Source organism: Pecten maximus, chromosome 16 (assembly GCF_902652985.1).
Source record: "Pecten maximus chromosome 16, xPecMax1.1, whole genome shotgun sequence".
In the NCBI taxonomy this organism is placed as follows: Eukaryota; Metazoa; Mollusca; class Bivalvia; order Pectinida; family Pectinidae; genus Pecten; species Pecten maximus.
In genome coordinates, this window is record NC_047030.1 from 27717546 (window position 1) to 27744191 (window position 26646).

At 36.2% G+C, this 26646-nt stretch overlaps 1 protein-coding gene across 1 annotated transcript in view; it reads left to right on the forward strand.

Moving 5' to 3' along the window:
* LOC117345116 (transmembrane protein 26-like) overlaps positions 1–26646 on the forward strand; it is a 68320-nt gene that overhangs the window by 19887 nt on the left and 21787 nt on the right. Inside the window, exon 2 of the mRNA XM_033908076.1 lies at positions 16988–17171. Within this exon, the coding sequence (XP_033763967.1) occupies positions 16988–17171 (184 nt within the window). The remainder of the gene's footprint in view (positions 1–16987; positions 17172–26646) is intronic.

The following is a 26646-nucleotide window of genomic DNA, read 5'->3' on the forward strand; positions in this document are numbered from 1 at the left end:
GTATACGTGTATGGGGGTAAAATTAGTAATCCGGGGATTTTTTGTACTAGCTTGTAGGCGAACTTTTTTAAGGTCAACGTAAAACAAATCCAATTTTGATAATTTACTCATAAACGGTAAAGGAAGAGGCTAGATTGAACCTTGACTCTCTGACGAACTTTAGTTCAATGAACCGAAACTTTTCATACATTTAGAAATGAAAAATAAACACAATTAATGAAACTCACATAGATTTCGGAAACTGTTTAAGTAGCTTGCTGTGTTCTAAGTAGTAGGTGGCCGTCAACAAGTCACTATCGGTGTCTGACAATTGCAACAGCGTGTGTAAACACAAACTAAGGTATGGCTTTAAAACCTAACAACAGCTTCATCGAATTGTACTTTGTGTCGCAAATGTCAAAGCACTACAGGATCATAAGGTTAGATAGAGATGTACACATTTCCTCCGAGACTCGCGAATACTATGAGATCGGTCATGTTCATGTTACTGATAGTCACGCTACAGTTAGTGTTGATCATGACTATCAAAAGATATCATAACGGATGGGAAAGTGACCACACATGGAGAGTTTGGAGAAGACTTATTGGGCTAAGGGTCCTTGCCGATGGGTTTCCGTAGGTGGCAGATGTGGGCTTCCTCTCAAGGTATCCCCAGCGAGAGATATACTGTCCTACTGTCTGGAATTATAAAGGTATGTAACAGGTAGCCTAGAATTGTTGACAAACTTATTGTGAGCTTTAAATCTCATAACCCAAATACCGGGAAATCTCGTCACACTTTAATGGCTGGGAAAACAGTTTTCATCTATGAAACAGTAAACATATAATATGGATAAATGAACACATGTTACATTGTACTATAGACAAGTATGGCTGTCTTCGTCACACATAGCACTATAAAGCCTCCTATCATATGACTGGCATGTGCATATAGATAGTTTTTGCCTAAATCATGTATGTCAAAAATCTATAGAATCTATATACTCTTCATGTGTAGTCTACCTGTATATCACATTCTTTTATTGGATTTAGATTTCATGTCCAAATACAAACATGTACATGCTGTAAACCTGTCGATAATATCCATACCGAAAAGACACAAAAGAATATGGGACGTCAACTCAAAGCTTGCATCAGGAAATTTCATGTTTAATATTTCTTAATTTTTTAGATACTAGATCTGCCCATAGTACTCGGACTGCCTCATTAGCAGCACATAATAATGTCATATACCTCAAAAAGTATCATTCCATTGAAACAGCAGTCATATTAAATTTGTCACTATGAATTGATAAGTGGTAGTACTTAATGAAGTAATTTATGCGCTCTTTTGTACTTCAGCAATAGTCCATTCTGGCATTGGATATAGACAAGTGAATATTCTTTTGTCAACAATGAATACCCCCTCTCCTCACGAGAAATGTCAGAAAGACGCAGGAGTTGCCTCTGAATGGCTGGCTGAAGACTCTTTATTAGAGGAAATTAAAGTTACTATAGCGTAAGTATTTTGTTAGTTCTTTCATAACAAACCGTAAAAGAAACGCATAAATTCAAACATCAAAATTGTCTTTTATTTATTATTTCGTTTTTCAAAGCAAATTTCTCTTACCTGGGTACAGATGTTTACAATTTTACCGATGCGAGATTTTCTAATCTTACCCTCACGGCTCATCAACATTGTTTTGCATTGATTAACGTTGATATTAGATACATACGAGGGTAAACTAGGTAAGAGAGAAAACAAAACATCCATATCCTTGGAGGTGAGACGAGAGATATGTCGAACCGAGGGGTAAGATTCTTAAGCTGCCAGACATGAGGTTTGCCGAGTATTTGGCAACTCCAGAATATTACCCCTCTGTTTGAGATCCTCCACTGGTACTGACATTCTCAGGTTGTTCTTATTGTTCGATTTTTATATCAAACGCAATGTGTTGTACTGAAGTAGTTTTGTTTTCCCAGATAGATTCTGTAGTGGCCTTTGTGTATAAATGCTAAAGGGTTAGTAAGAGTCGTATGTCTTCGAACAGCCAGTGTAATACCAAGTTATTTGAACTGTTCTTGGGCATCTAAAGTGCTTACCATCCTCTTTGTCAGTATAGTATTTATTTTCTGAAACCCAGGCGTCTCACTTTCTGTCTTGCTGATTTCAGCGCGAACATCGCCTATAATACAAAATGCAGCCCTCTGTGGAAACATATATTGGAGAACATATGTCATACCAAAGATCCGCTACTGCCTCCAATATCGCCGGTATCACCGTTAGAGGACGACGCATGTTTGAAGATGGAAGAGAGGTGTCAGCCCGCAGTAAATCTAGTGCATTGGATGATTTTTAACATAAAACTGCTACCATTGATCCTTATAGGACACAATATCAAAGTATTTTATTGCTTATGGTTGCTTTGATCTGTACATGGAACGTTTCTGCATATATTGATAAAGTTTATGTATGTCTGGACACAAAACTTTTGTTTAAAAAAGGAATGCTCGATATGCCATCATACTCTCAGCAGCAACTATATAAGGCTGTAGAAGGCTCTGATTATGATCCCAATGAAGCGTTGGAAGACATTTGAGCCTTACAGGAACTTGTGTCTAAAAGTCAGCTTGAGTCATCTGTTTTAAGGGAAAGCCCCTTTTATATTAGCTTATGTAGTCTCCTTATACAACCACACTTTACAGGTGAAAAGAACCTGTCATCATTTGATGAATTGATTGTCAGATTGTTAGCAAGGCTATGGCAAGGAAAGCAGCTGGTAGTGGACCTTGTATGTCGGGTCTGAAACGTGCTCACTCTCGAGGTTACAGATGGAATGAAAGGACGGTTCACTGAATCTTTTGGTATTGGTGTCAGAGTATCAAAATCACCAACAATAATCCACTCTGTAGCAGTTTACCATGTCAAAATTCAAGATTTATCTTGATTGTAGTTAAGTATTTATATTACATTATTCTTCATTATGTGTGTCTGTGTTCCGTGTATATCTAAGAGAGACATAGAGTGCATTCATCTTTTGGAAAAGATTATGCTTTTCTGATAAAAGTTTAAATACAAATATGTGATTAAATTGAGTTTATCTGCTGGGTAATTTTATGATACGGATGCAGTTACTTTTCGTGTTGCCGGTGATCAAGTAATAATTCACCTTCAATTTCTGTGAAGAAATCACTAAATGTTATATCATGTACATGTACTATGAATGGGAGATAAATGATGTATGATGATCCGATATTTAGTCACATGTTAGAATATATACACTTAAACTTGATATCGTTGTTCGATATGATCTAACAGAATGATTCACATTTTCTATTTCTGTTTGCAGGAAGTTACAAGGCCAATTGGAAGTTCTCAAATATCATTTTTGTTATTTTTCATTTTCTTACTCTTGACTATTTTTTTTTTTAAAAGTAGGTTTTTTTTGTGTGTGTTAAGGGAGATAAGTCAAAATTTTAAAAAAAAGTTGAACACTGACCCATCATTTTCTTTTCATGATTTTAATCAGCTCCGTATAGTATTAAGTGGAGTTGAGCATAATAAACTTAGTAGAAATATGGAAGACTAAATTTTCAAATAATTTTTTTTTCCATTTCTTTATTTAATTTTTTAAACAATAATTCTGTTTGTAACCTGTGATATTGATCGTAAACAATACAATATCTCATAATGAAAACAGAATTCTGTGATTGTATTTACAAAAACCAATGCCGAATGTTGATAAGGGAGAAATGGGTGATGATGAACACCACGAAATATCACATAATTTTGAAAATATGGTTTTCCAGAGTGACATACATGAAATACATGAAAACTGCAACCAGAGGTCAGTAACGTATAACGAGTGCTCGTTTACTTATCATTTTTTGTTATATCTCTGTCATCTCCCCTTTAATATGGGGTATAACATTAAAAAAATTCGTCATCAGAAAATTTTGACTTTTCACCAGAAAGATTATTAAGCCATATTGTATTCACCATAAACAAACCAAAACGTATATATTGAGTTACACTAAATTTGCAGGAGCCGAAAAGGCGGTTACGATTATCCGGAAATATTAGCTATACATATAGATGGACATTGTGGACAAGGGTGTGGGTGTGAAAAGGTTACAGTATTACAAATAATGATATTAAAGAACTCCCACGTACTTAGCGATAAATTAGATATAATGTTGTTGTTTGGTGACATGGCCCAATGATGGCCACACGTGGTTGCTGCCGTGTCAATGTACACATGTACAATTGTCATGTAATTAATGTGAAGTGATGTAATGGTACATATGTCAGTCGTGGTTCTGTTGTGCTAAACAAATGCGTGCCTGTTCCTCAGCTACCTCATGATATTTATGAATACTAAATATTGGAATATTCGGTATTGATACATTTTGAATACCCATTAACAGTGAAATTGCACTGTGTTCCGGTGTTACTGTTGGCGATATGACGTCGGAAGTTATTTTAGGATTCATACCAGTATGAACTGAAATGAGTGTATAATGGTGTGTAAATACCCGGCAGTTGTCAGAGACATAATGACATGTTGATAATAAACTGTTGGTTATTACGGGACTAATTGGTTTATCATTGGCTGTTAATGGAAGTAAAATTGATTTATAACTGTTCAAGCACCTAATACACTGATAATTACAGAGGAAATAATTAACAAACTCTAGCTGTTAATTACCATTGAATAGGTTGTCCATGTGTAGAGGGTTGGGCGTAGTAATGGCGATTCTAACTTACTTGGTCCATGTGTAGAGTTGGGCGTAGTAATGGCGATTCTAACTTATTTGGTCCATCTGTAGAGTTGGGCGTAGTAATGGCGATTCTAACTTATTTGGTCCATCTGTAGAGTTGGGCGTAGTAATGGCGATTCTAACTTACTTGATCCATGTGTAGAGTTGGGCGTAGTAATGGCGATTCTAACTTTTTTGGTCCATGTGTAGAGGGTTGGGCGTAGTAATGGCGATTCTAACTTACTTGGTCCATCTGTAGAGTTGGGCGTAGTAATGGCGATTCTTACTTATTTGGTCCATCTGTAGAGTTGGGCGTAGTAATGGCGATTCTTACTTATTTGGTCCATCTGTAGAGTTGGGCGTAGTAATGGCGATTCTAACTTATTTGGTCCATCTGTAGAGTCGGGCGTAGCAATGGCGATTCTAACTTACTTGGTCCATGTGTAGAGTTGGGCGTAGCAATGGCGATTCTAACTTATTTGGTCCATCTGTAGAGTTGGGCGTAGTAATGGCGATTCTTAATTATTTGGTCCATGTGTAGAGGGTTGGGCGTAGTAATGGCGATTCTAACTTACTTGGTCCATGTGTAGAGTTGGGCGTAGTAATGGCGATTCTAACTTACTTAGTCCATGTGTAGAGTTGGGCGTAGTAATGGCGATTCTAACTTATTTGGTCCATCTGTAGATTTGGGCGTAGTAATGGCGATTCTAACTTATTTGGTCAATCTGTAGAGTTGGGCGTAGTAATGGCGATTCTAACTTATTTGGTCCATCTGTAGAGTTGGGCGTAGTAATGGCGATTATAACTTATTTGGTCCATGTGTAGAGGGTTGGGCGTAGTAATGGTGATTCTAACTTACTTGGTCCATGTGTAGAGGGTTGGGCGTAGTAATGGCGATTCTAACTTATTTGGTCAATCTGTAGAGTTGGGCGTAGTAATTGCGATTCTAACTTATTTGGTCCATCTGTAGAGTTGGGCGTAGTAATGGCGATTATAACTTATTTGGTCCATGTGTAGAGGGTTGGGCGTAGTAATGGCGATTCTAACTTACTTGGTCCATGTGTAGAGGGTTGGGCGTAGTAATGGCGATTCTTACTTATTTGGTCCATCTGTAGAGTTGGGCGTAGTAATGGCGATTCTAACTTATTTGGTCCATCTGTAGAGTTGGGCGTAGTAATGGCGATTCTTACTTATTTGGTCCATGTGTAGAGTCGGGCGTAGCATACCAAAAAAACAAAAACAAAAACAAAAAACAAAAACAAATACAAAAAAAAAATACTTGAATACTCAGCAAAAATATCATATAATTAAATTGCCAGAAGGGGCGAGTAAGCACTACTACCATGTAAGGGGCGAAATGCACACTACTAGCCAGGTAGAGTCTAAATGCATAATACCAACAAGGGTAGAATCGATCTACTACATACGTACTACAACTACTAAACACCAGGGATCGAGCTATACTACATACTTACCACACAGGGGATCGAATGGGACTACAACTACTCAACTACCAGGAGATCGACTACTAAACTACGACAACACCAGGGGATCGAGCTACACAAACTACTACAACACCAGGTCGAAGTATACAACGTACTAACTACTACAACTACCAGGGGATCGAGCATACAAACTCACTACTAACACCAGGGGATCGAGCTATACAAACGACTATACTACTAAACTATCACAAGGGGATCGAAGCTACTACAACTACTACAATACAAACACCAGGGATCGAGCTACTACAACTACTACAACACCAGGGATCGAGAATGCTACAACTACTACAAATCCAGGATCGACTACTACAACAACTACAACTACTACAACACCAGGGGATCGAGCTACTACAACTACTACAACACCAGGGGATCGAACTACTACAACTACTACAACTACTACAACTACTACAACTACTACAACACCAGGAGATCGAGCTACTACAACTACTACAACTACTACAACTACTACAACACCAGGGGATCGAGCTACTACAACTACTACAACTACTACAACACCAGGGGATCGAGCTACTACAACTACTACAACACCAGGGGATCGAGCTACTACAACTACTACAACACCAGGGGTTCGAGCTACTACAACTACTACAACACCAGGGGTTCGAGCTACTACAACTACTACAACACCAGGGGTTCGAGCTACTACAACTACTACAACACCAGGGGATCGAGCTAATACAACTACTACAACTACTACAACACCAGGAGATCGAGCTACTACAACTACTATAACACAAGGGGATCGAGCTACTACAACTACTACAACACCAGGGGATCGACCTGATAGAACTACTACAACTCCAGGGGATCGAGCTACTAAAACTACTGCAACACCAGGGGATCGAGCTACTACAACTACTACAACTACCACAACAACAGGGGATCGAGCTACTACAACTACTCCAACTACTACAACACCAGGGGATCGAGCTACTACAACTACTACAACACCAGGGGATCGAGCTACTACAACTACTACAATACCAGGGGATCGAACTACTACAACTACTACAATACTAGGGGATCGAGCTAATACAACTACTACAACACCAGGAGATCGAGCTACTACAACTACTACAACTACTACAACACCAGGGGATCGAGCTACTACAACTACTACAACACCAGGAGATCGAGCTACTACAACTACTACAACTACTACAACACCAGGGGATCGAACTACTACAACTACTACAACACCAGGGGATCGAGCTACTACAACTACTACAACTACTACAACACCAGGGGATCGAGCTACTACAACTACTACAACTACTACAACTACTACAACACCAGGGGATCGAGCTACTACAACTACTACAACTACTACAACACCAGGGGATCGAACTACTACAACTACTACAACTACTACAACTACTACAACACCAGGGGATCGAGCTACTACAACTACTACAACTACTACAACACCAGGAGATCGAACTACTACAACTACTACAACTACTACAACTACTACAACTACTACAACACCAGGGGATCGAGCTACTACAACTACTACAACTACTACAACACCAGGGGATCGAGCTACTACAACTACTACAACACCAGGGGATCGAACTACTACAACTACTACAACTACTACAACACCAGTGGATCGAGCTACTACAACTACTACAACTACTACAACACCAGGGGATCGAACTACTACAACTACTACAACACCAGGGGATCGAGCTACTACAACTACTACAACACCAGGGGATCGAACTACTACAACTACTACAACTACTACAACACCAGGGGATCGAGCTACTACAACTACTACAACTACTACAACACCAGGGGATCGAACTACTACAACTACTACAACTACTACAACACCAGGGGATCGAACTACTACAACTGCTACAACTACTATAACTACTACAACACCAGGGGATCGAGCTACTACAACTACTACAACTACTACAGCACCAGGGGATCGAGCTAATACAACTACTACAACTACTACAACTACTACAACACCAGGGGATCGAGCTACTACAACTACTACAACTACTACAACACCAGGGAATCGAGCTAATACAACTACTACAACACCAGGGGATCGAGCTACTACAACTACTACAACTACTACAGCACCAGGGGATCGAGCTACTACAACTACTACAACTACTACAACTACTACAACTACTACAGCACCAGGGGATCGAGCTACTACAACTACTACAACTACTACAACTACTACAGCACCAGGGGATCGAGCTAATACAACTACTACAACTACTACAACTACTACAACTACTACAACTACTACAGCACCAGGGGATCGAGCTACTACAACTACTACAACTACTACAACTACTACAACTACTACAGCACCAGGGGATCGAGCTAATACAACTACTACAACTACTACAACACCAGGGGATCGAGCTACTACAACTACTACAACTACTACAGCACCAGGGGATCGAGCTAATACAACTACTACAACTACTACAACACCAGGAGATCGAGCTACTACAACTACTACAACACCAGGGGATCGAGCTACTACAACTACTACAACACCAGGGGATCGAGCTACTATAACTACTACAACTACTACAACACCAGGGGATCGAGCTACTACAACTACTACAACTACTACAACTACTACAACACCAGGGGATCGAGCTACTACAACTACTACAACACCAGGAGATCGAACTACTACAACTACTACAACACCAGGGGATCGAGCTACTACAACTACTCCAACTACTACAACTACTACAACGTTAACACCAGGGGATCGAACTACTACAACTACTACAACTACTACAACACCAGGGGATCGAACTACTACAACTACTACAACTACTACAACACCAGGGGATCGAGCTAAAACAACTACTACAACTACTACAACACCAGGGGAATCCTCTCCTATATCTTATTGCTATGTGTTCCTCTCGATCTTGAAGTCGACTTCAAAGTGAGTTTTGATGCAAAAGAAGTTAGTTAAAAAACATGGTGAAATAATTACAAGCTATTTCCCTAATATTTTTCTGTAACATCACTCCTAGACCTCTAATAAATGTGTACATCAAATTGAAAGGGTGTGTGGTATACGCATGGACTTAAAAGCTTATCAAAACCTTATCCCATTTTTTGGAGGATGGGATGTCGACGCCAGACAAAGGTATAAGCTCGCGATTACCCGATGAGCTAAAATAGCCCGAAGCACGCTTTGCTGGGTATATAATCTACAGCTAAGTTTATATTCAAATGTTGTATACCTATGTGTCTGTAGAATTAATCACACATTTTAGTAATGATTTAAATAGTTGGATCTCAAAAAACCTGTGGCTGAAGTTAGAATTCAGGAACTAGGAGAAAAATGATATCTGATACTAAAGTTGATCTCTATTGAGTGTGGGTAAAGGGTGTATTAATTATCAGTGTAGTGGGTGAGCCTGGGGTATGTATGTACTCTATGTTAATTCCACTGAAAGTGCAAAATGGGTTGAACATGTATGGACAGTAATTATAAACAGCAGAACGATGTAACGAGGTCTTTTATGTTTAAGGAAAATGTAAGATATAATCTGAGAAAGAGGCCAAGTTGATTGTGTTTTATGAGTTGTTAGGCTCAGTGGGCTGTAAAATTACCTGTATCGTCTAAAATCTTCTGTAAGATTTTAATGTATCTCCAATAAACAGTATGTCGTGTGAACATCAATACACAGTATGCCGTGTGAACATCAATACACAGTATGTCGTGTGAACATCAATACACAGTATGTCGTGTGAACATCAATACACAGTATGTCGTGTGAACATCAATACACAGTATGTCGTGTGAACATCAATACACAGTATGCCGTGTGAACATCAATACACAGTATGTCGTGTGAACATCAATACACAGTATGTCGTGTGAACATCAATACACAGTATGTCGTGTGAACATCAATACACAGTATGTCGTGTGAACATCAATACACAGTATGTCGTGTGAACATCAATACACAGTATGTCGTGTGAACATCAATACACAGTATGTCGTGTGAACATCAATACACAGTATGTCGTGTGAACATCAATACACAGTATGTCGTGTGAACATCAATACACAGTATGTCGTGTGAACATCAATCCACAGCATGTCGTGTGAACATCAATACACAGCATGTCGTGTGAACATCAATACACAGTATGTCGTGTGAACATCAATACACAATGTGTCGTGTGAACATCAATACACAGTGTGTCGTGTGAACATCAATACACATTATGTCGTGTGAACATCAATACACAGTATGTCGTGTGACCATCAATACACAGTGTGTCGTGTGAACATCAATACACAGTGTGTCGTGTGAACATCAATACACAGTATGTCGTGTGAACATCAATACACAGTGTGTCGTGTGAACATCAATACACAGTGTGTCGTGTGAACAACAATACACAGTGTGTCGTGTGAACAACAATACACAGTATGTCGTGTGAACAGCAATACACAGTATGTCGTGTGAACATCATATGAACAACAATATACAGTATGTCATGTGAACAACAATACACAGTGTGTCGTGTGAACAACAATACACAGTATGTCGTGTGAACAACAATACACAGTGTGTCGTGTGAACATCAATACACATTATGTCGTGTGAACAACAATACACAGTGTGTCGTGTGAACAACAATACACAGTATGTCATGTGAACAACAATACACAGTGTGTCGTGTGAACAACAATACACAGTGTGTCGTGTGAACAACAATACACAGTATGTCATGTGAACAACAATACACAGTGTGTCGTGTGAACAACAATACACAGTGTGTCATGTGAACAACAATACACAGTGTGTCGTGTGAACAATAGTCGTGTGAACAATAATATATAGTATGTCGTGTGAACAACAATACACAGTATGTCGTGTGAACATCAATACACAGTATGTCGTGTGATGAAATAAATCAAGGAGGAAAGAATGCTTGAATATTTATTTGACACTATGTCACCATGACAATATTTTTGTCTATAAATGCTAATTAGAATTAAATGACAGATCAGGAAATAAATTGTAAAATTTATATAGCTTTATTAGCAAAATATTATGTTAAATGAATCATATCGTTTGGAAAATCAAATTGATGTTATTGTTTTGTGTTATAGTAGATTTTACCTGCTAAATGTTACGAGTAAGATATGAAAACATATACTCCAATGTTTGTATACTACCTGATTAAAAACAGTTAAAGTTAAGAACTGAAAATACAACATACCAAATTTATGTTATTTCCATCTTTTGTCTAATTTAGTTCTGAATTATTATTTTAATTATTTTTGTTTTGTTTTCATCTTTTTGCTTGTTACTGAGTTCACTGGAGCATTTCGCTATAAGTAACACAGTTGGTAGGATATAATATGCATGCCAATCACAATATCGGTATTCTGTGTATGATCTCATTAACTGTCGAAGCACGTGATGTCCTCTCTTTCCATGTGTTCGAGCTGTCATAGTGACACTGTCGCGAAGGGAATATTTCAGTCAGTATCACTGAAAGAGGACATAGTTAATTTAATGGCTGTACCATAACAATATGGAGAAACGTTAATCAAATTATTTCAAAAAAAATCTTGTGCATCGTTTTCTGTCCCTTATCCAGGCGAAATCATCAAACACACGCAAAAATGACAAATGATATGGAAACCAATAAAAGAATATATAATGATAAAACCCCAATAATGAGTAAATAATGATATAGAAAACAATAAATGAGTAAATAATGATATAGAAACCAATAAATGAGTAAATGGTGATATAGAAATCAATAAATGAGTAAATAGTGATATAGAAAACAATAAATGAGTAAATAGTGATAAAGAAATCAATAAATGAGTAAATAGTGATATAGAAATCAATAAATGAGTAAATAATGATATAGAAATCAATAAATGAGTAAATAATGATATAGAAAACAATAAATGAGTAAATAATGATATAGAAAACAATAAATGAGTAAATAATGATATAGAAAACAATATTTGAGAAGATAATTCCTTAAATATGGTATTCCGTTTTGATATAGAATATATCCGGACATTATATGGTGACCCGAATATAACATGGTGATTCGGACAAAATAGGGTGGTGCGGACATTATACAAATTATTGCCTTTGTGTTTGGTGTACACGCGGCCTCGATAATCTCGTGTACACCGAACACAAAAAGCAATAACTGTTTTGTAATATGGCCATCTATATCAAATAAATAAAAAAATACCAAGGGTTCTGTTCAAATCATATTGACTAAAGTTTTCAAATTCGGCATGCAGGCTGACCTTTGGCACTTCAGTATTGAAGGAATAGTTTTGTTGCACCTGAAGTATTTTTTCGGTGTGTTCTATAAGTCCTTTTTTTGCTTCTAAATATCTTGCAATTCCTCTTCATTTATTGTAGCGAAACGTTGTTGGAGTATCTCGTCTCCCATATTGTAAACAAAGTGATGACGAGCAATCGTTTGTTTCCAGCATTCTGATTGGCTGTTGTCCAAAGTAACATGTTGCGTGATTGGAGGGAAAGATTGCACGAACAAGTCCGCAATGCATGGGAATCTCCCAGCTGAGTTAATTTAGCACGAACATGGCTAGTCACTGATACAAATGTAGGTCCTTGTGAGAGAAACAGGAATGAAAATTAAGCAATCACTCCAGCCACATTACAAAGCATGATGGTCCGCATATATCATAAAAATCCGGAAATATCATGATTACCCAGTCATATCATGATGATGCGGACATTATGTCGTGACCCGGACATTAATAGTGACCCGGACATTATATGGTGACCCGGACATTATATGGTGACCCGGACATTATATGGTGACCCGGACATTGTATGGTGACCCGGGCATTATATCGTGACCCGGACATTTAAGGATTGAATAATGTTATGTTGAGGTGTATGGGGGTATAAACCTCAATAGGTCTTGAGACAAATTTTATGAACTGCGAGCAGTTCATAATAAATTTGTCTCAAGACCTATTGAGGTTTATACCCCCATACACCTCAACATAACTTTATTCAATCCTTATATTTATATTTTTTTGATATTTTGTACGATATTTTGTCTTTGACAAATAGGGACTTGTGCAAGTCTACCACGGAACTTACCGAAATGTACGTCATCACTCTTCGTCTACATATGGTTAATACTTTCAGGATTTCTTTCGTGAACAAACTTAATAGCGAATTAAAACAAATATTAGTTTTAAAGGAATTTATTTCATATAAATATGATCACTTTTGAAAAGGAATTAAAAAAATATAGTCCAAGCTCGACAAATGTATTCCTACGCCGGACTTGATATAGTTCATTGAAAAATGACTCGAGTTAACTGTGGTAGGTTCATTGAGTCTGAATTGAGTGGAAATATAAATATTATATGGTGACCCGGACCACAGGGGCTTGGCACGATTTTCCAAATGATAGTCCATATATATATGTATATAGTATACATATATATATGGACTATCATTTGGAAAATCGTGCCAAGCCCCTGTGACCCGGACATAACGTGATGACTCGAACATAACATGACAATGCATGGTATCTTCTACCGTTCTATAATTAGATAACAGTACTGTCCAACAGGTATATTATGGGTTTCAACATCAGTTACAGCGCAAGTTAAGTTACAGGGTGATCGGTTCTCTGATGGTCACCAAGTGTGTTGTGCCTTGTGTTTAAACAGTGATGTATTAATCTCTGAGACCTGTATGGTTAGAAAATATTTCATGCAGATCAGAAATATTTTCACTATACAAGGGACCTCTCCCAATGGGTTTAAGTGAAGACAAGGTAATAAAAGGGGCACATAGCCTCGAAAATTCGACAATTTACGTGTCTGTACTGTCGTTATTACTACATAACCAATTATATATATGTATAGTTAACATAATAACACAGATGACAAATAATATGATAAAACTTAGACTTCCTTTATTTGGAAAATAAAAGTGTCTACAACTCTGGCTAGAAATAACATGATCGTTCGGTACGTCCAACCGGAATGTATGTGTTCTGTTATATACTATAGATAAGGGAACAACTCCCTTTATCTCCAATGATAACTCAAACACACCTGTGTACCTACCCGACATATACACATACTTACTTTTCCTTTCGCACCACATCATTGTGTTGTACTTTTGCCCCAACACTTTAGAATTAGATTCCATTCCTATCAGTGATCTTGTGCTCTGAGGTCACAGACTAGACACTACCCGCTTTTCACCTTACTTACAGTTCCTTCATCAATACGCCTAAGTCACAGAAAACCTCTAAGCGGACTTGTCTCACTCACTCCTGCCACACCCCATTCGGTTCTCTCGGTACCCGTGTAACATTGTTTACAAGCATCAACTGGGGTAAACATTTTGTTATATACATTGTATATTGTTATATGGTTCATTTCAATGTTCATGAGAGGTCGTTATAGTCACTTTATACAAATTTTACTCTTACAGCATTGTCATTACTAAAATGTGTCATATTCGTGGCCGTCGTCGGGATTTTGTAATACCATCAAACTATGTGAAAACATGAGAGGTAGATATGTTAACAATTTGCCCGACCATAAAATTATCTAGGGGCTCCATCCAGGCTCGATCAATGATTTCTGTAATGTATTCACGTAATATCGTAATGCATTTGTGGCATGATTGTATGTAATCGAATAAAATTGTCAATTTTATCATTAAATAATGGACATTTAATTTCACAAAGTGATGTTTATTTTGTAATTTGAATACTCCCCAATATTGTAATATTGTGGCGGAATGCCTGTGTTTATGAACTGATGGTGTTTACAATGCTTGCGATGAATCGTTTCTGGTATGTTATTACAGAAATAAATCCGTCCCACATCTTAACGTACGTTAGTACATCATAAAATTGAATATCTGTCTATTGCCATAACGTCACTCTTGCTTATAAAATCTCTAAAACTCACCATTTCTGTATTATCACAGCTGAAGTTAAAAAAACACCCCGTCTACGTTATAGATATTACTAATATGAACGGGAAGATCATTTAGCTGATAAGTTACAGAAAGTGATCAAATTCGACTACAGGCTGATTTTTAAGTCAATCGGAAACTAATTACACGTACAATCTTGTGTCAATTTATCAAAACCAAAATACACTAATAACATTGACGTTCACGTTGTAAAAAGTGTGACAGTGTATTCCAGGTTTGGTAGGAATTACAGCGATGTTTTTTTATACTAAAGTCCAGATTCTCAGTATCCCTGATGTCCAGAGTCACTGGACCGTACATTCTGGATGTAAATGTGAAACATTGTATAGAATACCGATATAATAACAAAACCGTAACTCTAACTCAAAATCAACACAGTGTACCGACATAAAAACATAACCGTCACTCTAACTCAAAATCAACACAGTATACCGACACAATAACATAACCGTAACTCTAACTCAAAATCAACACAGTATACCGACATAATAACATAACCGTAACTATAACTCAAAATCAGTACAGTGTATCGACATAAAAACATAACCGTCACTCTAACTCAAAATCAACACAGTGTACCGACATAAAAACATAACCGTAACTCTAACTCAAAATCAACACAGTGTACCGACATAAAAACATAACCGTAACTCTAACTCAAAATCAACACAGTATACCGACATAAAAATATAACCGTAACTCTAATCCAAATTCGATAAAACCAGGGCAAAATATGAACAAAATATACAGAGTTGAAAATGTGCAAGGAAAAGTTGGAGATGTTTCAAAGACACCGGTAATTGAAATTGTGGGTGGTGAAAACGGAACCACTAGGTATATCAACAAGCATCGAACATATCTGACTTCATATCTTACAAGGGAATAGGGATCATGATGTCGACAATACAACTTTTTCATGGTCAGATGTCGTGAAATTGGGAATAAGCACTTGAATATCGTAGGTAAGGGAAGCATCTAAAAAGTATCTAAAAATGGAAAATTAACAAGTTAGATTAAACTCATCAGGCTTATCACACAGCTTAGTAGTCTATAGGTTACGTTGTAATAGAATATCAAGGTAAGCAGCTGATGCTGAAGAATAAGTAGTGAATATGGTTTCAAATTCTACTGGATATATCTGATCGACATTGTCAATAAAGTAATTGCTATTTAGATATGACATATAGTCATGATACCTGTAGGTGAAATCCAAGGGACTTGTTCTGATAAGCCCTTCAATATGATCTATCTCGTATGAAAACAAAAATAAAACAGCCAACAGAGGTGCATCGTTTGTCCCCATGGGTATGTCAGTCAGCCATCGGAGGGACACAGTTTGTTCCCATTGGTATGCCAATAGTCTGATGGTCGATCTTGTCACAGTACTCAACACTTATTTTCAATCATTCTTATGATTTTGTCCTCGGTGTATTTCTGTCGGTTTTACTCGTTTGTTTAACGAAATATGGTCACAAGAGTATGAATACATTAAATTTGGTCATACTTTTTGAGCAACGGTTCTAAACGTAAAAACTTCCAAGTGAAATGTTGACGCCGCCGATAAATTAACACCACAGACTCGCTTCTTTGACTTTTCGACGCAGGTGCGACAAAAACAGCCGCTTCCACCTATATACCCAGTGATAAATAAGTCTGCGATGATATGGTGCAATATTGACATAGTAATAACATCACTTCCACTATTTGTTACAGGTTTTGTCCAAGTGTGTTCTTTTACCTTGGAAGTGTAGTTCCTGCCATCTGGTTTCTCGAGCTGCACGAGATGGAGGAGAGAATTGCTATGCGCGAGAGAAACGAGTTGACTAACAGTAGCAGTCTTAGTCATGTGGCTGTCAATCGTACTAACAAAGAGGACCTCAGCGTCAACATAGAAGGGGTAAGTCAATATCGAGGACGTCAATCATGTGAGAGTGGAACCGTTGTCAATATCGTGGGGGAGAGGTCAAGTGGAGTCAAACAAATGTCAATATCGAGGGGCAAGTTTCTAGGGGAGTAAAACAATGTCAATGTTGTTGTTTTGAGAGGATAAGTCAAACTGAGTAAAACCATTGTCACTATCCTGGGAGCAAGTCAAGTGGAGTCAAACTTTTGTCAGTATCGAGGAGCAAGTCAGTGTAGTCAAACTTATGTCAGTATCGAGATGCAAGATAAGTAGAGTCAAACAGTTGTCAATATCGCAGGCATGAATCAAGGGAAAAGTCAAACCGTTGTCAATATCGAGGGCATGAGTCAAAAGTGATAAAAATCATAAAGTGCATCAGTACAAAACATATAAGCAAAACTCTGAATTCTTTCTGTAAGTTTTTTTTTGCGTAAAAGTATGATTACAGAAATAGTTACTTGAACAAAACATGCTAATGTTTGATCTGTACCAATGATAAATTTGTATGTATTACATAGGAAGCATTATGTGGTAGCAGTAACGAATCGTTAGATGTACAAGAGCAATGGCAAAATATTAGCTTTAACAATAGGCTAACATTGTATACAGATTAATACTATAGACAAGCAACATCAGATTTGATACCCGTAATGATAGCAATACTAATATAGAGTTGGTATATCGCTGTTGTCTGTCATCTCCCTGGGGAGCATACAGCCGGGGCAGCCATTTCGGCGCTAAAAGTATACACACAACATGTTTGTACTCCTCAACCGCGTACTCAAAAACAGTTCAGTCGACTGGAGCACAATTGAGTAAGATATCTTGTTAAAACACACAAGCCCTTACAGGTCACAAACTTGCGACCCTTTGGCCACGTAGACCTGTGTCCTTGGTATCTCCTTATCATTGTTGTATCATATCTATGTTAGACAGGAATTGGAAGGAGTCCTGACGGACTCGCGGTTGACATTAAATCAAACACTAATTGATCAATCAAATTTCGGCTACCGGGGTCCAGAGTGTATTAACTGCATGTTGAAACATTCCCATCAAATATAAACCGAAGTTGCATCCTGAGGTGGACATTTCGCAGAAGTCCTCAGCGAAAATGGTTACTGTTTTGATAACGTGTGTATGATGTCGTATGAATCGACGATCTGCAATTGTCAAGAATGTCAGGATATTTGGCGCCGTTTTGGTTTGAACATTCTTAACGTAAGAGGAAAGAGACAATATGATTGGTCAATAATTATCTATGTTAAAACAGAATAGTGTGTTAAAATGTCAAAAGGTGACTCAAACCGTCAAACATGTAAAATGTAACAGAAAATACTATGCTATGTCTGATTTAGTTATTCTGAGTAGAGTTAGCAGTAATGACAGGTAATGCTATCTGATCAAGTTGTATTTAGTAGTGTTGGCTGTAATGACATGTAATGATGTCTGTTTTAGTTATATTCAGTAGTGTTAGCTGTAATGACAGGTAATGATGTCTGTGTTAGAGATTTCTGATTTAGTTATATTTAGTAGTGTTAGCTGTAAAGCCAGGTAATGATTTCTGATTTAGTTATATTTAGTAGTGTTAGCTGTAATGCCAGGTAATGATTTCTGTTTTAGTTATATTTAGTAGTGTTAGCTGTAAAGCCAGGTAATGATTTCTGATTTAGTTATATTTAGTAGTGTTAGATGTAAAGCCAGGTAATGATGGCTGTTTTAGAGATTTCTGATTTAGTTATATTTAGTAGTGTTAGCTGTAATGACAGGTAATGATGTCTGATTTAGTCATATTTAGTAGTGTTAGCTGTAATGACAGGTAATGATGTCTGTGTTAGAGATTTCTGATTTAGTTATATTTAGTAGTGTTAGCTGTAATGACAGGTAATGATGTCTGATTTAGTTATATTTAGTAGTGTTAGCTGTAATGACAGGTAATGATGTCTGTTTTAGTTATATTTAGTAGTGTTAGCTGTAAAGCCAGTTAATGATGTCTGTTTTAGTTATATTTAGTAGTGTTAGCTGTAAAGCCAGTTAAAGATGGCTGTTTTAGTTATATTTAGTAGTGTTAGCTGTAATGACAGGTAATGATGTCTGTTTTAGCTATATTTAGTAGTGTTAGCTGTAAAGCCAGTTAATGATGGCTGTTTTAGTTATATTTAGTAGTGTTAGCTGTAAAGCCAGTTAAAGATGGCTGTTTTAGTTATATTTAGTAGTGTTAGCTGTAATGACAGGTAATGATGTCTGTTTTAGCTATATTTAGTAGTGTTAGCTGTAATGACAGGTAATGATGGCTGTTTTAGAGATTTCTGATTTAGTTATATTTAGTAGTGTTAGCTGTAATGCCAGGTAATGATGTCTGTTTTAGCTATATTTAGTAGTGTTAGCTGTAAAGCCAGGTAATGATGGCTGTTTTAGAGATTTCTGATTTAGTTATATTTAGTAGTGTTAGCTGTAATGACAGGTAATGATGTCTGTTTTAGTTATATTTAGTAGTGTTAGCTGTAATGCCAGGTAATGATGGCTGTTTTAGTTATATTTAGTAGTGTTAGCTGTAAAGCCAGGTTAATGATGGCTGTTTTAGTTATATTTAGTAGTGTTAGCTGTAAAGCCAGGTAATGATGGCTGTTTTAGTTATATTTAGTAGTGTTAGCTGTAATGACAGGTAATGATGTCTGTTTTAGTTATATTTAGTAGTGTTAGCTATAATGACAGGTAATGGTGTATGTTTTAGTTATATTTAGTAGTGTTAGCTGTAATGACAGGTAATGGTGTATGTTTTAGTTATATTTAGTAGTGTTACCTGTAATGACAGGTAATGATGTCTGTTTTAGATATTTCTGATTTAGTTATATTTAGTAGTGTTAGGTATAATGACAGGTAAATGGGTGTATGTTTTAGTTATATTTAGTAGTGTTAGCTGTAATGACAGGTAATGTGTCTGTTCTTAATATTAGTAGTTGTTAGCTGTAATGACAGGATAATGATGTTCTTTTTTAGTGTATATTTAGTTAGGGTGTTTAGCTGTAATGACAGGTGATGATGTCTGTTTTAGTTATATTTAGTAGTGTTAGCTGTAAAGCCAGGTAATGATGGCTGTTTTAGTTATATTTAGTAGTGTTAGCTGTAATGACAGGTAATAATGTCTGTTTTAGTTATATTTAGTAGTGTTAGCTGTAATGACAGGTGATGATGGCTGTTTTAGTTATATTTAGTAGTGTTAGCTGTAAAGCCAGGTAATGATGGCTGTTTTAGTTATATTTAGTAGTGTTAGCTGTAATGACAGGTAATGATGTCTGTTTCAGAGATTTCTGATTTAGTTATATTTAGTAGTGTTAGCAGTAATGACAGGTAATGATGTCTGTTTTAGTTATATTTAGTAGTGTTAGCTGTAATGACAGGTGATGATGTCTGTTTTAGTTATATTTAGAAGTGTTAGCTGTAAAGCCAGGTAATGATGGCTGTTTTAGTTATATTTAGTAGTGTTAGCTGTAAAGCCAGGTAATGATGTCTGTTTTAGCTATATTTAGTAGTGTTAGCTGTAAAGCCAGTTAATGATGGCTGTTTTAGTTATATTTAGTAGTGTTAGCTGTAAAGCCAGGTAATGATGGCTGTTTTAGTTATATTTAGTAGTGTTAGCTGTAAAGCCAGGTAATGATGGCTGATTTAGTTATATTTAGTAGTGTTAGCTGTAATGCCAGGTAATGATTTCTGTTTTAGTTATATTTAGTAGTGTTAGCTGTAAAGCCAGGTAATGATTTCTGATTTAGTTATATTTAGTAGTGTTAGCTGTAAAGCCAGTTAATGATGTCTGTTTTAGTTATATTTAGTAGTGTTACCTGTAATGACAGGTAATGATGTCTGTTTTAGTTATATTTAGTAGTGTTACCTGTAATGACAGGTAATGATGTCTGTTTTAAATATTTCTGATTAAGCTATATTTAGTAGTGTTAGCTGTAATGACAGGTAATGATGTCTGTTTTAGAGATTCCTGATTTAGTTATATTTAGTAGTGTTAGCTGTAATGACAGGTAATGATGTCTGTTTTAGTTATATTTAGTAGTGTTAGCTGTAATGACAGGTGATGATGTCTGTTTTAGTTATATTTAGTAGTGTTAGCTGTAAAGCCAGGTAATGATGGCTGTTTTAGTTATATTTAGTAGTGTTAGCTGTAATGACAGGTAATGATGGCTGTTTTAGAGATTTCTGATTTAGTTATATTTAGTAGTGTTAGCAGTAATGACAGGTAATGATGTCTGTTTTAGTTATGTTTAGTAGTGTTAGCTGTAATGACAGGTGATGATGTCTGTTTTAGTTATATTTAGTAGTGTTAGCTGTAAAGCCAGGTAATGATGGCTGTTTTAGTTATATTTAGTAGTGTTAGCTGTAATGACAGGTAATGATGGCTGTTTTAGAGATTTCTGATTTAGTTATATTTAGTAGTGTTAGCAGTAATGACAGGTAATGATGTCTGATTTAGTTATATTTAGTAGTGTTAGCTGTAATAACAGGTGATGATGTCTGATCAAGTTAGTAGTGTTAGCTGTAAAGCCAGTTAATGATGGCCGTGTTAGATAGCTTTCATACGTCAACAGACCACTAGATTATGTATTACTACAAATGATGACAGGAAATCAGAATGTTATATATTCATTGATTTTGTTGCAGAAAATTGACCACGATATGATGTACTGACTTTTCCATTTATGACAACATATCTCGAGTTGATGCATTTACCAACTCCGTTGATTATTATAACTGTCTAGAATATATAGTGACTAGCTCCGTCGATGAACAAATCTCTAAATATTATATTGACTAATACCGTTGATAACAATAAATCTCTAGATTATATATTGACTAATACCGTTGATGACAATAAATCTCTAAATTATATATTGACTAATACCGTTGATGACAATAAATCTCTAAATTATATATTGACTAATACCGTTGATAACAATAAATCTCTAGATTATATATTGACTGACCCCGTCGATGACAATAAATCTCTAGAATATATATTGACTGACTTCCTTGATGACAATAAATCTCTAGTTTATACTTACTAACTCCGTTGACGACAATTTATATGTAGTTCATTTTGACTAACTCCGTTGACAAAAATAAATATATAGTTTCCCTATTGACGAACATCATTGACGACAACATACCACGACTTTATTGGGTTTTACCTATATTTGATATTATGCATAATATGTTTGTAGTAAGTTTACATAAAACGTATTCAGAATGATTCAACGTTTGATGTAGCATAACTAATTTCACTCGTGAGATGTCAGCGTGAAAACTAAGATACAATCATAATACAATGATAGCACAACGAATGTATGTTTCTTAGAAAAAAAGCCACAATTAAATATGCAGATATGAGTATATAATAAACAATTAAATCACTCTTTCTGATTGTCATTTGATCCAACTGATGGCATTCACCCGTACGTTTACAGCAGCAGATTTGTTATTCTAGAATACTTAGTTGTTACGTTGGTAGAAACTTTTACTGTTCCGTAGGACCAAATTGTAAACCTCTCCGACCTTGCCTCTTCCCCTTAGTTGTTTATGTCTATGCACAATAGCTTATAACGACTAGAGAAACATCTGTGAGTTAGAAAGTGATCGGCATGAGTGACACGTTAGATTTCTAATTTCACGCCTACTTATTGTGAGATACATATAATAACACATCTTCAGTCTCACACACACACCACATACACATACACATGTTGTGGGTATGGAAAGACAAGAAACTATCATTATTATCATAACTTTAATACCTTGGGTGTTTTTGTTCTGAACTAAATCACATGTACAGTACATTTGCGTTCTACTGTAGAGAGTTAGTTTTGTGAGGGATTATCATAAAGGATGGGTTTGTGAGGGATTACCATAAAGTATTGGTTTGTGAGGGATTGTCATCAGGGCGAGTTTTGTGAGGGATTGTCATAAAAGATGAGTTTTGTGAGGAATTTTCATAAAGGATGAGTTTTGTGAGGGATTATCATAAAGGATGAGTTTTGTGAGGGATTATCATAAAGGGTGAGTTGTGTGAGGGATTGTCATCGGGGCGAGTTTTGTGAGGGATTTTCATAATATATATACAGTGTGTGTATAACAAGGTTATACTGAGAGAGTTTGTATACTTTACAGTGTGTGTATATTATGGTTATACTGAGAGAGTTTGTATACATACTGAGAGAGTTTGTATACATACTGAGAGAGTTTGTATACATACTGAGAGAGTTTGTACACTTTACAGTGTGTGTATATTATGGTTATACTGATATAGTTTGTATACTTTACAGTGTGTGTATATTAAGGTTATACTGAGAGAGTTTGTACACTTTACAGTGTGTGTATATTATGGTTATACTGATATAGTTTGTATACTTTACAGTGTGTATATATCAAGGTTATACTGAGAGAGTTTGTATACTTTACAGTGTGTGTATATTATGGTTATACTGAGAGAGTTTGTATACTTTACAGTGTGTGTATATTATGGTTATACTGAGAGAGTTTGTACACTTTACAGTGTGTGTATATTATGGTTATACTGAAATAGTTTGTATACTTTACAGTGTGTGTATATTATGGTTATACTGAGAGAGTTTGTATACTTTACAGTGTGTGTATATTATGGTTATACTGAGAGAGTTTGTATACTTTAGAGTGTGTGTATATTAAGGTTATACTGAGAGAGTTTGTACACTTTACAGTGTGTGTATATTATGGTTATACTGATATAGTTTGTATACTTTACAGTGTGTGTATAGTAAGGTTATACTGAGAGAGTTTGTACACTTTACAGTGTGTGTATATTATGGTTATACTGATATAGTTTGTATACTTTACAGTGTGTATATATCAAGGTTATACTGAGAGAGTTTGTATACTTTACAGTGTGTGTATATTATGGTTATACTGAGAGAGTTTGTATACTTTACAGTGTGTGTATATTATGGTTATACTGAGAGAGTTTGTATACTTTACAATGTGTGTATATCAAGGTTATACTGAGAGAGTTTGTATACTTTACAGTGTGTGTATATTATGGTTATACTGAGAGAGTTTGTATACTTTACAGTGTGTATATATTATGGTTATACTGATAGAGTTTGTATACTTTACAGTGTGTGTATATTATGGTTATACTGAGAGAGTTTGTATACTTTACAGTGTGTGTATATTATGGTTATACTGAGATAGTTTGTATCCTTTACATTGTGTGTATAGTAAGGTTATTTATTAGGATTTATTAGGATAATTAATGGATGCAGGCTGGAAGCCTCTATATCCATATCAACAATATATGTACATAAAATAAATAAATGATTCATTTCCAGTATATCAATTGCTATGTTTCCTCAATATATCTAAAATGTTAAACTTTAAAATGAATATTTTTCCAGTGTTTATCTAGCATTACTTCAAAGTTGTATACAGTATCTGCATCTATAATATGTTGCGGCAAATTATTCCATATATCTATTTTTATGTTACTGAAGAAATTCTTTCTTAATTCTAGATTACAACGTTTCTTAAAAAATTTCTAAAAGTGACCTCTCGTCCTACTAGAACTGTCCATTTGGAAAAAGTTCTCAGTTACTCTATAATCATAAAGGATTTTAACTATTTCAAAAACATTGATAATGTCCCCTCTAGTTCTCCGATGTTGTAAAGTTGGAAGATTTAGTCTCTCTAGACGTTCCTCATATGTAAGGTTTTTGAGTCCCGGAATAAGTTTTGATGCCCTTCTTTGAACGTTCTCGATCAGGTCGATATCTGCTACTCGATATGGGTTCCATACACTTGCCGCGTATTCCAGGTGTGGTCTGACGAGAGCTTTAAATAATAACTTGAACATTGACTCATCAAGATATACAAACGATCTTCGTATTAGTCCAACTATGCTGTTCGCTTTGTTTACAATGTTATGCAGGTGAGTTTTGAAATTCAGGTCCTCATCGATGGTAACCCCAATGTCCTTTTCGTGTGTGATGTTTTCCAGCTGAATCCTCTCTCCTTCCTGTCCATTCATATAGTAATGTCTTTTCTTGGAAGCTTTTATTGATATTACTTTACATTTGTTGGGGTGGAATTTGAGTAACCATTTGTTCGACCAAATTTGGAGTTTATCCAGGTCCTCCAGGAGGATTCTCACATCTTCCTCGTTCCTAATCCGTCTGTATAACTTTGTGTCATCTGCAAATAGCGGCGACGAAGATGTTGGTATTTCAGGAAGATCGTTTATATATACTACAAATAAGATTGGGCCCAGTACACTGCCTTGCGGGATGCCGCTGATTACGGGGTATGTTTCTGACATCTCACAATTAACAATAACACGCTGACATCTATTACTCAGGAAATCCTCTATCCAATTTACTACTTTTTGGCTTACGCCATATCCTATCAATTTCTTTAAGAAGCGTTTATGCGGGACTTTATCAAATGCCTTCATAAAATCCATATAAAGTACATCTATTTCTCCTCCATTATCTATAATTGCAGTCCAATCTTCTAAAACATTCAGCAACTGAAGTTGGGTTGATCGTCCCGAGATAAATCCAAATTGTTTAGAGCTAAAAAGATTATTCTTATCCATGTGATTAACTATGCTGTTTCTAACTAACTTCTCTAGGGTCTTTACAACAATACTTGTGAAGCTGACAGGTCTATAATTTCCTGGGTCCGACTTCGATCCTTTCTTGTATATGGCAGTGATGTTAGCTTCTTTCCATTAGGTAGTTTTCCATCTTCCAATGACCGATTGAAAATCTCGGCTAAGGGTGTACTGATAAAATGTTTCAATTCCTTAAGAACTTTTGGGTGAATTTTGTCTGGCCCCTGCGATTTATTTTCATTTAAATTTGCTAAGATCTTTTCAACGACTAATGGATTACAAATTATCTCCTCAAAAGGGTGATTTACAGTTCTAGTATTAAATTCCGGTAGGTCTCCAGATGGTTCCTTCGTAAAAACACTGCTGAAAAACTTAGCTAAGACCTCGGATTGATCGCTGTCCTTGACTGCCATTTGTTGATCATCTCCGTTTAGTCCCATGAGGTCGGATATCCCTGTTCTCACTTTTCTCGTTGAGTTAACATAATTCCAAAATCGTTTTGGGTTTGATTTGATATTCTCTGCTATGCTTCGTTCCATTTCCCTCCTAGTCTTTCTTATTTCCCATTTAAATTGATTTCTGATTTTTGCATATTCTTTGTGTTTGCTTTCACCTCTGGTTTCCATAAACCGTTGCCATGCCCGTTGTTTCTTGTTGATTTTCTGAAGAATGGATTTATTCAATGGTACTTTATGTTTCTGATCTCCAGACGATTTACTCTTGGGTATGTAGGAATCTACCTTATCTTTGATGACATCTGTAAAGCTTTTATACATATCTGTAACACTGCCATTCAGAAGTTCACTCCAGTCCCTAGGGATAGTT